Here is a 17,349-nt window from a genome sequence, read left to right as displayed (position 1 = left end):
AAGAACATACAAACAATCGTTTTAAAGTCCAAATTTCATGTAAGTAAATCAATTACCATGGCTCTGAGGCCAGTTGTTGGATATTATTTTACCAGGATCTTAGATCTACTCACAAGTATGTTTATTAACATCCTAAATATGAACTTTCTAAAACGATAAATTAAACACATATAAAGTTTAAGAAACCTTACATTGGGTGCAGCGGAATTATAATGACTCCTTCCGTTCAGATCTCTAACCCTTGATTCCTTTCTGTAGCAGAGTATTATCAAGATCTGAACCTGGATCTTCTTCTCTGAATCCTTGATGCTGAATCTCCTTTGCTGTTGATCTTTCTTCACAATCTTCCTCACTATGATTGAGGTATTGCTTGATGTGTGTGGGCACTACTCCAATCACTAAGAGAGGTTCGAAATTTTGAGGAAGAAAAGAGAGAGAGAGTGGCGGCTAGAGAAGAGAGTGGAGGCTCAGGTTTTTCTGATTCAGAAAGTGTAATTTTCCTGAAGCCTTCACTATCTATTTATAGCATTCCTTCTAGGGTTTGATTTGAATTATATGGCATTAAAATAATAAAAAAAAATCATTTAAAAAAGATAACATAAGTGGCCGGCCCTAGGCTAGGTGGACTGGGCCTTGATTTTTGCAATTTTGCAATTTTACCACTTTTGTATCTGATTTTCTCAAAAATGCCAATTTCCTAATTCAATCATTTAAATGCCAATTCTAACTATTTAATAACTATAAATAATTATTAAATAATATTGTCATTTATCATATTTATTAATTGCACCATACAAAGTATCACAATTAACAAATATGCCCCTGTTAACTCTTTCTTTACAATTTCGCCCTTACTTAGTGAAAATTTCACAAATAGACATAGTCTAATTTGTGAATTATAATTGATTAATCAAAACCAATTACATGAGTCTTACAAACAATATTATCTCAACTAGTGGGGGGACCATGGGTCTATATAACTGAGCTTCCAATAAGTAGATCAAGAATTTAGCACTAAAATTCACTAACTTATTAATTCTTCGTTGAATCCACGCATAGAACTTAGAATTGCACTCTCAGTATATAGAATGCTCTATATGTTCCACCATATAGACACATCATTAGTTATCCATTGTTATAATCCTAATTTGATCAATGATCCTCTATATGAATGATCTACATAGTAAAGGGATTAAATTACCGTAACACCCTACCATGTATTTTATCCTTAAAACACTTGACCCCGTATAAATGATATTTCAGCTTATGTGAAATGAGATCTCCACCATTTATTTTCGTTTGGCCAAGCTCGAAGGAAATCATCCTTTGCTTACTATTTGCCAGATAGAAGCTATAGATTCCATGTTTATGCTAGCGCTCCCACTCAATTGCACTACCGTGTTCCCAAAATGTACGTATCACCCTGACCTAAAAGTAGGCTTAACTAACAAATCAAAGAACACGAATAGCCTTTCAAGATTGAGCCTAATCATAACAGGATTAAGATCATTTGATCTAGGATCAACTTGGCGATATTGACTTGAATAGATTTTACGGTAACTTTAATTAAATCTAATTCAAAGTTCAATATCGGTCCCTTCCGATGCATACTCCATGCATCCAACCTGAGCTTTACTTTAACCAATGTTCTGGAAAGAACATAGTATTTCTCCAAATACAAGTAAACTCTTGTTGTAGATTATCATATCAGTAAAACCCTGTGTCTGATAAATCTAGGAAACTTTATTCACATAGTCATGTTTACTTTCCAATGTGATGACAGCACAATAAACATGATCAAGTATGTGAAAAGGGTTTAAGATGAATTTATAAATCAATTAGACAAGCAATTGATAAAGTGAGCCAAAACATACACAAATGAATGAAAAATACTTCTGTTTCTTTATTGATGTTGAATAAAATAGATTACATTGAAACAGAGTTTTATTTAGGGCATAAAACCTAACAGTTACTACGGTAACAGACATATTTTCGATCAATAAATGAATAAAGATGTTTATTTCAAAATTCAAATTGAGTCGGATTTACTAGCATGTTGTTAATTTACCATCAAGTGTGTACAAAAGGTTTGGTCAAGCCCAAAGCCCCGAATAGACAAAATAGCACACTTGTAAGAAAGTATAAGTGACCAAGAGTCATAAGTCTGCTCGGTCACTTGGGGGGCACCTATACCTGTACAAAGCATTTGGTAAAAATAAAACAAACACAGTGGCATGATGATTATAAACAGAGAATGAAATTCATTAAAGATAACAAAAGCACGTAAAACCGGGATTAAAGGTTGCCCGGTCAGCCCGTTGTCTGAAAAATGAAAAATAATTCCAAGTTTAAAGACCGCTTGGTCGGTCACTTTGTCTTAAAAAAGGCCTTATGGCCGGACAGATTAAAAAGAGATAGAAAAAGAAAATATTCAAATGGATGGAATCCCAGGCTCTTTGTACTGGTCTTCTGGGTCAGTTGGAGCTGGAGGATCATTTGTCTGAGCGGTGGGCACATCAACATTCTGGCCAGAGGTAGAAGTGGTTGCCTCGGGTTCCCCGTATGCCACTTGAGAAGCACAATACTCGAGAAACATGTCTTTGGAATTGCCCAAGTAATCAAAGTTCGCCTGGGGATTAGCCTTCCATAAGTCATATAAGATCTCGAGACCAGCTGTCTTTAAAGCATTCTCTACTTCCAACCTGCAGAAGACAGCTCGAAGAACCTCCCTTTCTTCCTGAAGGCTAGTCACTTCTTTTGAGTAGGAGGCAATGGCAGTTTCAAGTTGGTTAGAAGCCTGTAGATCTTCAGTCAGCTCAGCCACCTTCTTCTCACCAGCAAGAAGCTTCTTGTTAACCTCTCCCAGTTCCATCCGGACAGCCCCAAGCTGAACCCTAGCTTCATCAGCATCCTTCCTGGCCAAGTCCACTTCCGCCCGCATGGTGTTGGAAATGGTGGCATTCTTAGAGGCAGTCGACTTAGCTCGGGAATAAGCATAAGCCATCTTCATACCGATCTGCACAGAGAAATAATATTTAAATCTGAACTAAGTGAAGAAGGACAAAAGGAAATTGTCAGGAAAGACTTACCCTCATAAACTCCTTCAAGACTCCTCCCATCACCAGCTCCAGAGAAAGGTCATTGTCTGCCCCAGCCAGCTGCTCATTCACCTCAGGGACCGACCGAGTCATGTAGTGGGTGAGCATGTCTTTGCCTCTTTTAGTCTCTGGGTGCAGCACCGGAGGTGGGGCAGGGGCCTTGATCTGCTCAGATCCACTTCTAACCAGCTCGGATCCGCCCTTCAACTGCTCTGGCTTGTCCGAGCTACCCCCTCGAGAGTCTTTGGACTTAGTCATTTTTGGGACAGGAGGGTCTACAACAGTTTGTTCCTCAGAGAGGTCGATGACCATTTCAGCTGGTGCTTTCTCCCTGGACGGGGTTGTCTCACCGCCCCTAGACTTCTTAGCCGGAGGATATAAGCTCGAGCTTCCTCCCACTCTCTTCTTCAGAGCTTCGAGCATTTTCTGAGACATGTCTGCATGAAATAAAAGCAACATGGTTAGGAAAAAGCATGAGAAATATGAAAGCATAATAATTAAGAAGGTTAAAAGCAAGATGGAGTATCCTACACTTTGGCAGAAGCATCTGCCTGAGCAAAACCTGATGGGGCATCATCATCCGACGAGTCTTCTTGCTCCTCCAGGATGGCTTTCCCCTTTCCTACTACAAGAGTGGATGGCCGAGCAGGTAGACTGGGCTTCCTGATCTGAATTGTATGCTCGATGGGCCTGTACTTGACCAAAATATTCTTTTTCCTTTTGAGCAGTGTCTCCTGCTCTTCCTCAGCCTCATCCTCCTACTCAGAATGCTCCTGAGCATACTGCTTGGCTCCCGCACCTCCCTTCAATTTAGCCTCACGCTTTAGTTGAATGGCCTCATTCTCCTGATGAGCTCCCTCAACCCGACCAGCACTGGACTTCCTCTTCTTCTCCTTCACAGGTTGAGGAACGAAATCTGATGGATAAAGCCCATACTCCACAAAATTTGCCTCCGAGGTCAACAAAGTGATACTCTGGGCATCATCCGGCAGCTGAGCGATCCTTTCAGCTCTGTCCCTAAGAGCTAGCGTGAAGGGTGGACGGTAATATATAGTGATCTGCTGGAACCGAGTATAGGTGGTGCCCATGCCTTCTACCATGTAATACTTGTCAACAAAATTCCCAATTTTGCTCACGGCCTTATCCACGGTGTCTGTCAACCACTTGAAGTCAGGCTAGGAAAAGTAGAAGTGCCCTGACCTGCCTTGCATGGGGGTAGACTTTAGGTCAAAAAACTAATTGACCTCGTGTGGGGAAGGCATGCCCCACTTCTTGATGGCGTAGAGGACGAACAGGGCGAACAAATACTTAATGCCCTTGGGAGTAAACTGGGTCGGACAAAGGCGGAAGAAATCTGCTACCTTCCTAAAGTACGGATGCAGAGGCAGCATTGCCCCTTATTTAGTATGGGCACCTGACCAGGCACACATCCCCTTCTTTGGGTTTGAGGCTCGGTGATTTGAGGCAGGGACATAACATTCTAGCTCGCCCAGATAGCCGAACTGATCCGAATCCCTTAGGCGTGCCTTAGTGATCTTGGATGGAGGGCTCACCCATCTGGCACCTAAGGCACCTTGCCTCCTGTGAGGAACAGCAGCAGTAAGCTCCTCAGTGACGTAGTCTACTCCTTCAACCAGGACATCGCCGCCCGCATCTACTGGCTCCCCAGCCTTGTTGTATCCCCCAAAATTTGGAGGTGCAGCTTCCTCCTCTTCCTCTGCCTCGGAAGGGCTACCCGGACGAACATCGCCCTGTTCCTCAATCTCTTGGACTTCGACGTCCCCAACATGATCTCCCTCCTCTTGGACGGGCGGATCTTGTTGGAGCTAGGAAAGGTGGCGAGCTGGGCCACGTGGAGATCAGATGCGCTAACCTTACACATTTTCTGCTTTGTTCGATCCATCATCCTGTGGGTGGACGGAAGGATTGAGTTGGAAAGTCCGTCACTTGAAGAGGACAGACTGGAACAAAGACGAGAGTGATCCTCGTATAGAAGTTGAAGCAAGTCCTGGTCAATTCGGTGTTTGCTTCCCCAAAACTCACCAGGGTTCATCTACAAAAGACAACACACGAGATGAGTGTTTGGTCGAGATATCGAACAATAAACAGGAAAATATATCGACCAAGAGTACTCAACAAATTATAGAATAGAAATATTCAACAATAAGTCAAAACCCAGAAGTTTGAAATTTTTGAGGTTTAGGGCAAAATTTCACGAAGCTTTGAATAAGCAAGGTGAAAGACAGAGAATGTACGACCAAAGACCAGCATCGTGAATTGTGAAGTCTCACAGATTATTGCAAAGGAAAATCACAAAGTTTCTAAACCTAGGTTTTCCACCTATCTTCTACGGCGAAGTCGAGAACGTATTCAGAAACTAAATGTGCAAAGTAAAAGAAGAAGGAATCGAAAAATTACTCACTGATCGACATTTGAGTTCAATCCAAACGAAGCTGCTCGGATTGTTCTTGTGAAAATCTCACGGCAAACTTGAAGCCAGCAACTTCTTTTTGCTCTGAGTTTGTTCGATGGAGAAGTTGGTAAAAATGGATTTGTGAATAATGCTTAGTCCTATTAATAGGCACTAGAATGAAAAAGGGTAATCGTTTCAAATGCCTTAGACGCCTCGGTTCCACCCAAAAGAAAATTTTGGGAATCAAATGTAATCAAGTTTAATCGTCAAACGTGGTGAGAGAAAACCGGGTTTCAAAGCATTAATTGCGTCAGAACATTTATTAGCCAAAAATTGAAGAGACGCCTGGTCAGCCTCATACCGAATCCCGAACAGAGGCACCTGAAAGGTGTCACCAATCCAAACACAAGGACAGTGTGGATGAAGTCTACACGCAACTTTAGAAATCCCGTACAGACTTAGGGGGCAAATGTTATCTCAATTTTTGTACTCTAACGTGGCATCACACAATGGTGACACTTGGAATCAACTCCATGTATCTACTCGCAAGAAATATGCTGAACAGGGCACAACATATATTCGCTCGGACAAAGCCTTCCTAACTGGGCAGTGAGCAATCTGCGCAGCATGCCACCACTTAGCAAATTCAGCTTTCGCATCGTGAGTCATCGAAGAAATCCCTATAACTTTGGGATCAGATCACAAAGATATGGCAAGCTGTCCGCATCCCTTAATCAGGGTATTTTGTATTAAATACGCAATCTTTCCGCTTATATCAATTGTAATTAGAAGGAAAATTCTTCCCTCCCAAGCTTAAAGTCCCATAAATAGTGATTCATACTCACTGGGCAAAGGGTAGAAAAATCTATCTAAGAATTCATATTCAGAGATACTATTGTAAGAGCTCTAAGAAAAGGAACTATTCTCCTTATTCTTAAGTCAATACAAGCTAAGAGGATTAGACTATTACCGAACTGCTCGGGGCTGAAGCTCTATAAAATTCTCGTGTCTTTATTTGATTTATTATATTATATATTCGTTATACTACTTAACACTTACAAATTAAACTCACTGTCGTTGGCTAAAAGCGAGGTCAACAAAAAGAATTAATTAAAATTATAAAAAGTTATGAGGTAAATAAATAAGAAAAATTATAGGTTTGGAGTATTGTTAGTTGGATCTAATTATTAATATTTATAATTAATTATAAGTACAAATTATTAATTATGGTGTAGTTTTTAAGAATTAATTTATGGGTTTTTTCATTAATGTACAACAAAAATTAATATATTACAAAAAATGTGCAAAAAAATTTAATTATAAAAACTCATACATTTTAATAACATATTTACTAATATTTAAATCATTCAATATAATATTTACTAAACTTACTATAAATATATATGTATTCATAATATTCTTTAAATGTGAATTATAGATTAAGGAGTTGTGTAGTCATTATAACATGTGACTTTAAATTTTATTATTTATGATTATTGATTTGATACTTATAATAGTTACTAATATATGTATGGAAGAAGTACATGATGAAAAAAATGAAATTTAAGAAGAAGACTAATTGTAATAACTTAAATAAAATTATATAAATTTATTATATTAATAAAATATTTTATTTATAATAATATCATTGTTATTGTTTAAATTATTATAATTTATAATTATAAAAAATATAATAATGTACTATGTTTATTATAGTAATGTTTTAAATTTTTTTTAATAATAATATAACATGTTGATTTAGAAAAAAAAAACACTTTTACACAAGAAACATGCTAAATATTTTTTGTTATTATAATATAAATATTTATGATTTATTTTAGTGTGATTTATTATTTATGTTTATTTATAGTGTATTTATTATAAAATATACGATTTATTATATATATAAGTTGTTTTATAAAAAATAAATAAACATGTTTAAAAATAAAATAAAATAAATAATAAACAGATAATATAATAAATATACTACTTTTTATGTGTAGTATAAATGTTTATTATCCATTTTACTATAGTTTATTATAAATATATGTTTATTTTAACAAAGTATTTAATAAAAATAATAAACAATAATGTATTAATAATTTATATCTATGTTTATTTAAAATTAAGTAGAAAAAATGCATATGTTGAAAAAATAAAATTAAATAAATAATAAACAGTTTAATATAATAAATATACTATTTTTTTGTATAGTATAAATGTTTATTATCCATTTTACTATAATTTATTATAACTATATATATTTATTTTAAAAAAATATTTAATAAAAATAATAAACAATAATGTATTAATAATTTATATTTATGTTTATTTAAAATTAAATAATAAAAAAAAAACATATATTTTTACTAGTTATAAATATATTTTATATTTATAATTAATCTATATTTTTTTACCAATATATATCTTTATTATTTGATAAATCACATGTTTATTACAAAAAATAAACAATTTCATAAAATTAATTAAATATTTAGAATAATCGTGATTATATATGTATTGATTTTGAAAAATATACCATGCAATTATTAAGATGGATTATAGATGTGATCTGTATGCCTAATACAAATTTTATTATTTATTAGTAATATCCTTATATTGTTTATGGTTTGTAATTATTAACATATAAATTTGGTTATTTTGAAAGCTTACTCATTAATATAATATAAATTAGCCATAAAAATAGTTATAAAAAGGATAAAAATCTAATTATGGTAATCATTCACATTAATACATCCAATATAATTAAATTAAGAATTTGTATGATTTTATGTAAAAATATTTTTAAATGTGTACATTGTAATAATTAATTTTTTTTGCACATTTTTTGTAATTAATTAAGAAAATGTATACATTTATGTAAAATGCTCATTAATTTAAGTTATTTGGTTAAATCAATGGCTATAAATCATTATGTCTATCAATAGGTAAAAAATACAATACTTGTTGTATTAGCTCCCATATATGTGTGTGGCATTACTTATTCTATCATATTTTTTAAAACTTAATTTTTATTACGGTGCTGTTTGGTAACACTTTTGTTTTCTAATTTTTTAATCACAAAATGAAAGTAAGAGTTTTGTTTATAAAAATTTTGTTTTTGAAAAATAAAAATGTGTTTTGTAACCACTTTTGTTTTTCAATTTTAAAAACAAAAAATAAAAATATGTTCTGTAAAATTTATTTTTATTTTTATTATTTTTATTTTATTTAAGTCGGGTTTAGGTCCGAGATCGAATTTGGATTCGGTTCAAGAGGTCGTGTTTGGCACGAGGGCTGTGGGGAGATTTGGGTCCGGGTTTCGTTAGAGTTCAAAATATTGATTAAGAGAAAAACGTTTAAAAAAATATTAGTAGTGAAAACTGATTAAAAAATTATTAGAAAGGAAGAGACATTTTTGTAAAAAATTCCCTCTTCTATCCGTGAATGAAGAAAGCTCTACCAGTTAGCTCGCGGCCCAAAAGGCTGCCATTTACATTTGGGAAATTTACATAGTATACCAACTTTTGTCATTTTTTTACAAAAATACTGCCAGACGGTATTTTTTACTTTTTTACTGTATTTTTTATAAATTTCATACTGCAGTATACTGTTAATAATAAAACAATAATCAATAAATAATAAAAAATTAATAAGACAATAAAAATTAATAATTAATAATAAAACAATAATTAATAAATAATACAAATTAATAATTAATAATTAGTAAAAAAATAATAATTAATAAAACAATACAAATTAATACAATAGTTAATAATTAATAATAAACATTAATTAATAATTAACAAAAAATAATTATTAATAATATAAAACAATTATTAATATAAAACCACACCTAGTAAATAATATAAAATAATTATTAATAGAAAAAAAACACTAATTCATAATTAATAACAAAACAATAATTAATCATTAATAATAAAAAAATTATTAATAAAATAATTATCAATCATTAATATAAAACAATTATTAATAAACAAATTATTAATATAACAATTATTAATGATTAATGTAAAACAATTATTAATAATTAATAATAAAAAATAATAATTAATAATATAAAACAATTATTAATATAAAACCATACCTAGTAAATAATATAAAATAATTATTAATAGAAAAAAAAACACTAATTCATAATTAATAACAAAACAATAATTAATCATTAATAATAAAAAAAATTATTAATAAAATAATTATCAATCATTAATATAAAACAATTATTAATAAACAAATTATTAATATAAAAATTATTCATAATTAATGTAAAACAATTATTAATAATTAATAATAAAAAATAATTAATAATTAATATAAAACAACTATTAATATAAAACAATACCTAGTAAATAATATAAAATTATTATTAATAGAAAAATAATAATCAATAATTAATAATAAAACAATTATTAATACTAAAACAATAATTAATACTAAAACAATAATTAATAAAAAAACAATATTCAATAAATAATAATTACTAATTAATGAAACCAAAAAAAAAAAAAAAATCAACCCACGGGTCCGATGGCTACGAATCGGACCCACTGTGAGGTCCGATTGGTAGCCATCGGACCCATACAAAACAATTACTAAGCATCGGCCTCATTAATATTTAAAAAAACGAAAAAAAAAAATTGGGTCCAATTGGACCGATGGGTCCGATTGGTACCCTATCGGGCCAATCGGACCCATCGGTCTGCCCATACAGAACACAGCCGAACCCCCAATCGGACCCATTCGTTCGGACCATCGGACCCATTTAATCGGACCATCGGACCCATACCAAATGGACCATCGGACCCATACTCGGGCCCGTAATCGGACCATCGGGCCGCCTTCTTCCCCCAAATCCGAACGCCACATTCACCATTTTTTACAGTCAAAATCCAATTTTTACGGATCCGAATCTCATTTTCACAATAAATTTCTTAAATCTTACCAATAATATTTCACAACTCAAACTAAATAAATCTATAAACCATTTCTAAGAAAAAAAAACAAACGAAAAAAAACCACTTACCTTTGACATTTTCGGAGTGGGGGTCGGGGTTGCGAGTTGCTCGGACTAGGTTGCGAGTTGCTCGGGGTACAGCGTTCGTTGGGGTTCAGGTTCCACGCCGGAGTGATCGGGGTTGTCGTTCGACGGCTGTGGCTGAGTTGGGGTTTTGGGTTTTTTAGTTCGGCTGAGAGAAGAGTGAGGAAGAGAGAGAGGTTGATGGTTTCAAATGAGAGGGTTAGATTTGGAAAATTGATAAATTGGTCATACATTACCAATTTTAATAAGTTTGCATTTAGGGGAAAAATATTATGGTATTTTAAGCATACAAATTCAAATTTCCCATTGACAATTGAACCATGAGTTAAAATCAGATCATTGGATCTGTTAACAAGTTAACTATGGCAATTTAGATCAAGCAATAATAGGTTTTAGAAAACTTGCAAACAATCTAAAATACATACTCCTGCAATAAGTTAGATTTGGATAGTTGAATGTAGGACTTATTTAATTTTAAAATATTAAAATTTATTTCGAAATTAAAAAAAAAATCGGTTTTTAAAATTGAAATAAAATAATATTTAAAATTAAACCTACAATTTTGAAAAAGAGTAATTTGCGGCATAAATACCTAAGTTTAACTTTTAGTTCCAGTTAAATACCTAAGTTAATTTTTTGGCAGTAAAAATACCTTCTGTTAGCATTTTGAAACTTCCGTAGGTACCTCACTGTTTACAGCCACATCATATGCTACATGTCACCTTATAACTGAACCACATCATTTAAAAAAAAAAACACAGTCAACAATTCATTTAAAAAATTGCCAACTCACTTAAATATTGCCACATTAGCTGTCATATATATGATAAATTAAAGAAATAAAAGCATTTAAATTATAACAAAAAAAATTAAATTAAAAAAAATTCAAAATCTCTATCATCGCTCCAAGAAGCTCATGCTCTCTTTCGAAAAAGAAGAGCCTTCTACTGAAATGCTGAATATGCCTGCAACTATGGATACAACTGATGCTACCATGGAAGACCTACTTGCTAAAACTACCAACCTAACTGTTCTAGACGAAGATGGCTGGGAAATTAACATAGCTGGAGGGACTGAGGTAGCTTCATTATGTGCGATGGGGAGGTTTTGTTCCAATCGACCAATCAGTCGTTCTCTGTTGAGAACGATCCTTGGAAGAGTTTGGGGCATTGCGGACAGGAATTGGGGTGTGGAGATCAAACACACCATTAAAGAAGCAAGTTTCTTGGTCTTTTCTTTCAAATCTTCCCAAGATTTGGACAGAATATTGACTAAGAACCCTTGGTTTCTGAATAATGGGCTTCTAATTGTGGAAAGGATGACTAAAATGCCTATTAATTGGGATAAAGTCCTTACCAAATTTCCTAATTGGGCGAATACTTAATTTACCCACTAGCTCAATAACTCAGGGAAACTTAAATCGATTGGCGGGGTTTGCTGGAGACACCATTGAAGTTCAAAAGGCTGATTTAACCAAGATTGTGACTAAGGGTTTTTTCACATTCAAGGTGTGGTGTGATATCAATATCCCACTCTGCCCAGGCTTCCTATTTCCGAGCAAAGGTCGGAAAGTTTGGCTCCCGTTCAAGTATGATCGTCTTCCCTTTATGTGTTTTAAATGTGGTTTTGTGGGACATGATACTCGAATTTGTGCAGAGCCAATCACAATGATTGAAGATGGAATGGGAAATCACACTCCGGGATATGGAGCTTGGTTAAAAGTTGAAGAAGGAAAGGGCATCTCTGCTTCGCCAATTCAGATGCCTCCTCAAAGAACACCTCCCATTCCCCCTGGTTTTTATGAGAAAAAATCCTACTCATATAATTCAATGGCTGATATGGGGGGACAAAATATTGTAGTAGGATCTCCATCAATGGCTAGACCTGAATTGACTAGTTCGAAAATGATGAACCCGACTACCAATCCCACCATTCAAGGGCTCAAAACGGTGGATAAAGGCAAGGCGATTGCTATGACAGATCCTGTTGGACAATTAATTTCTGAACAACAGGTTTCAAAGGGGAAACACAACCATACTCAGCAAGCGGATTTACACGGGATAAGTGGGAAATTAACGAATACTAAGAGAAGCGATTCTTGGAGAAATGAGGAGTTCAACAATATATTTAAAGACCATAATTTATTCAACAGCCAGCACAAGAATGGTCTACAGGGGCCTGCAATTGATTCTCTAAACATTGATACTGAGAGTCTATTGGATGTTCCTGTTACATACACAACCGGTTGTGATTTTCTTTCAAAAATTGAAGGTCCAACTAAGCGGAGGAAGGTGATCCCGAAGAGAAACAAGAACAGGAAAGGAACTAATTCAAATGAAGCAATCTCAACAGACCCGACGATAGCAAGAAGGAAGGATGATGCAAAGGAAATTTCAGTTGTTTCTGATTTGACCTTTGCTATGAACTTGGAAGCGGCGAACTCAGCAGCGCTGGGTCGCCGAGAGCAATGATGGTCCTTTTTGGAATGTCCAAGGGCTTGGGAACCCTTGGACTCTAAACACCTTAAAATCCCATGTCAAAGACTATCATCCCGGAATGATATTCTTGTCTGAAACTCGATTAACTAGTGCTCGAATGGAACTTGTCCGCATCCAATTAGGCTTTACGGTGGATGCTAAAGGCAAGAGTGGTGGTTTGGCGCTTCTTTGGTCAAAAGATTACTCGGTTCAGATCAAATCCTATACGGTTTCACATATAGATGCCATTGTTGAAAATAATCTGGGTTTTTCTTGGCGATTTACTGGTTTTTATGGCAGTCCGGATCCGGGAGGACGAATGGAAAGTCGAAAACTTTTGAAGCGTCTCAAAACCATGTTTTCAGGTGCTTGGGTTTGTGGAGGAGATTTTAATGAGATCATTAATCATAACGAAAAGAGAGGAGGAGGTACTAAACCAGATTACTTGATGCGTAATTTTCGTATGGCCATTTCTCATTGTCTTCTAAAGGAAATTCAAGCGAATGGAGATGGTTTTACTTGGTGCAATGGTAGGACAGCCAACTTAATCTTTGAAAAACTTGACAGAATCCTTTGTAACTTGGCTTGGAACAAGAATTTTAAGCAGAATACAGTGTCTCTTTTAAACTGGTGGAATTCGGATCATAGACCTTTGCTACTTCAGGCTCAACTCAAGGATAAAGGCGAAGTTTTCAAAAAGAAATGGGGGCACAGATTTCATTTTGAACAGGCCTGGGCGGATAATGAAGAGTGCCTCAAAATTATTAAGGATATTTGGAGACAAAATGATCACCAAAACCCAGTATGTAAATTGAAGCGGCTGCTTGCTGATTGTGGACAGCAATTAAATCAGTGGAACCAAACTCAGAAGCGTGAATCAGTAGCACGAACGAAGGAGTTAAAATAAAAACTTGGAAGCATTGCGGATTCAGTAAAAATAAATGATTGGCTCACTAAAAATCGGCTTGAACATGACCTTAATTGCGTGGAGGAAAAACGAGAGATATATTGGAAGCAAAGAAGTAGGGCTCTTTGGTTAAAACATGGAGATAAAAATACAAAGTATTTTCACTTTTAAGCCACTTCAAGACGAAAGAAAAACACAATAGAGGGTCTCTTTGATGATAATCAACAATGGAAAACAAAGGAGAAGGATGTGGAGGATATTGCCATTTCTTACTTTCAGCAACTGTTCACCAAGAAAAATAATGGTATTGATATTGCTGATGTTCTCAGAAGGTGTGTCCCAAACCGCTTAAGTTCAGCTGAAAATGCTCTTTTAATGGAGCCTTTTACAAGTGAAGAAGTGAAGATGGCTATGTTCCAAATCCATCCTCTAAAAGCGCCTGGAAAAGATGGATTACCGGGGCTTTTTTTCCAAAAAAATTGGGATGTAGTTGGAAAGGAAGTGACTCAAGCTTGTCTAGATGTGCTCAATAATAATGCCGACTGCCACCAGATCAATGAAACACTAATTTGCTTAATACCAAAGGTCAAACAGCCAACAAAGATGTCCGAATTTCGCCCCATTAGCCTCTGCAATGTGATATACAAGGTGATTTCTAAATGTCTAGCTAATAGAATGAAACAAAGTTTAAATTCGGTAATTTTGGACAATCAAAGTGCCTTCATTGGAGGAAGAATCATTCAAGACAATGCGATTATTGGTTTTGAAAGTCTCCATTGTATGAAGAAAAGTCGTTTTGGTAATGGAAAAAAGATGGCAGTCAAGTTGGATATGTCCAAAGCTTACGATAGGGTCGAATGGAACTTCATAGAAGCAATGATGGGTCATTTGGGATACGATTCTCAATGGATTTCAAAAATTATGAACTGCGTAAAGTCAGTTTCATTCTCCATTCTCATTAATGGATCCATCAAAGGTTCCTTCCTTCCAGAACGCGGATTGAGACAAGGTGACCCCCTATCTCCTTTCCTTTTTCTTTTATGTTCTGAAGGGCTTTCTTGTTTAATTTTTGAAGCCGAAAGAGCTGGTCGAATACATCGGATGCGATTTGGTACTATGGAACAACGATTGTCTCACCTCTTATTTACAGATGACAGCCTTATCTTTCTGGATGCAAATTTAGAAGACAGTAATGCCTTAAAAGAGGTGCTTGGCAACTATGAAAAGATGTCCGGACAATGCATAAACTTTGAAAAAATCGAGATGTGTGTGGGTTGCAAAGTTAGTGATTCTGTGGCAACTAGCTTAGCCTCAAACTTGGGTGTTACTTTGGTCAAGCATCATACAAAGTACTTGGGTATGCCGACATTTGTTGGAAAAAATAAGAAACAAGTTTTTGGCAAGATCAGAGGAAAAATTGAAGCAAAGCTCCAAGGTTGGAAGATGGGGTTATTTTCTCAAGCTGGGAAAGAGATCCTAATTAAAGCAGTCATTCAAGCCCTTCCTTGCTATGTCATGAGCTGCTTTCGAATTACTAAAGGAATTCTCCATGAAATTGAAGGGTTAATAGCTCAATTTTGGTGGGGATCAACAAAGAACAAACACAAGCGGCATTGGGGTAACTGGAAAAAACTTTGCAACTTAAAAGAGCATGGGGGAATGGGATTCCGTGATTTGGAGGACTTTAATCAATCACTTCTAGCTAAACAAGGCTGGAAACTCATACAGAATCTGGACTGCTTGCTTGCAAAAGTATTAAAAACTCTCTATTTCCCGTCTGAAAGTTTTTTTGAAGCTAAACAAGGCCATTATGGGTCTACGGTTTGGAGAGGCATCCTTTGGGGAAGAGAACTTTTACGAAAGGGTACTAGGTGGTGTGTTGGCAATGGAAGTAAGATTCGAATCAATGAAGATCAATGGCTCCCTAGAATCCAACCGTTTACTCTTCGGAGCAAGGTTCAAATCCCAGCTGAGGTAACGATTAATTCCTTACTGCAACCAGATGGAAATTGGAAAGAAAATGAAGTTAGAAGCTGGTTCCATAATGATGATATACCCTGGGTGCTTGGCATTAAACCTGCTATAAATCAGTCGGATTGGATTACATGGAGTCCATCCCCTAATGGTGTCTACTCGGTTGCAAGTGGATACAGACTTCGCTTCCAAAATCCGAATGTAGCAGAATGTTCTAACAAATCACAAATTAAATATTGGTGGAAATTCATTTGGGGTTCTCATCTCACTCCGAAAATAAAGAATTTCATATGGCGGGTGTTTAATCATTGGATTCCCACAAAATTAGAGCTTGCAAAGCGAGGTATGGTTATTGATACTCACTGTGAACTGTGCACTTTCCAGAATGAAAACATATGTCATGCTCTATGGCACTGCCCGAAGGTCCAAAACGTCTGGAAGTTGTTTGGTTTCCCCAAACTCATACCACTGAATCTCACAAAAGTTGCTGATGTGCTTTGGTGGGTGCATGAACACCTTCCTAATGAGGAATTTTTCAAGTTCATGGGATTGACTTGGTTGGTTTGGCAAAGAAGGAATAACTTTGTCTTCCAACACAAAATTCTAGATGAAAATATTTGGACATCTTGGGCTATTGATCTCATCTCTACTCACTTGGAGCCGCACCAAAAAACCAGTAAAAATCCTGCTATGAAACTAAATTTTGCTTGGATTCCTCCTCCACAGAACTACTTCCTCATCAATACAGATGCATCTTTAATTGCTAGACAACAAGGTTGTGGTCTTAGTGCTGTGATAAGAGACCCGAAGGGTGGTTTAGTGGTTGCTGCAACTTCCTTCATACCTGGCTGCCTATCGGTTCTGCTTGCTGAAGCTAATGCCGTCCACTTAGGCATTCAGCTAGCTATCAGATGGTCAATTACAAATGCTCAAGTTGGATCCGACAGCCATTCTCTCATAAAAGCTTTAAATTCAGATACTTCTTACCCCACGGATTGGAGGCAACTGGTGCAAGACATCAAGCTTTTGAGAAACAAATTTCAGACTTTACTATTTTTATTTTTTACTAGAAGTTGTAATAGAGTTGCTAATAGTTTAGCTAAGTGGAGTCGTTTGACTCAAAAGTCTGAGATGTGGACTGATTTGTTACCAAATTGTGCTGCTGCTTTTTTAATAGCAGATGTGCCTAGTGTCGCTTAATAATATATTCTTCTTTCAAAAAAAAAAAAAAAACTAAATTAAAACAAAAAGAATTAAAAACAATAATAACCAATCGTACTAATAATAAAAAGAATTAAAGACTAAACAATTCATTGATTTTGATATGGGAAAGCTCCTCTTTTTTTTTCGTGCTTTCTTGTATCTGTAGCAAATAGTTAAATCAAAAAACATTAATGAACCATTTTATAACCAATCTATCA

The 17,349-nt window shown here is 35.1% G+C and overlaps 1 protein-coding gene across 1 annotated transcript; it reads left to right on the top strand.

Moving 5' to 3' along the window:
- Window positions 1–13,126: 13,126 nt before the first annotated feature.
- On the top strand, window positions 13,127–17,128 carry LOC115722573 (uncharacterized). The gene is made up of 2 exons (XM_061108169.1): window positions 13,127–13,919; window positions 14,127–17,128. The coding sequence occupies exons 1-2, from the start codon at window positions 13,127–13,129 to the stop codon at window positions 17,126–17,128; spliced, it is 3,795 nt and encodes a 1,264-aa protein (XP_060964152.1).
- The last annotated feature ends 221 nt before the right edge of the window (window positions 17,129–17,349 follow it).

This window comes from Cannabis sativa, unplaced genomic scaffold (genome assembly GCF_029168945.1).
Source record: "Cannabis sativa cultivar Pink pepper isolate KNU-18-1 unplaced genomic scaffold, ASM2916894v1 Contig7, whole genome shotgun sequence".
In the NCBI taxonomy this organism is placed as follows: domain Eukaryota; kingdom Viridiplantae; phylum Streptophyta; class Magnoliopsida; order Rosales; family Cannabaceae; genus Cannabis; species Cannabis sativa.
This window is presented reverse-complemented; position numbering and strand designations above follow the sequence as displayed.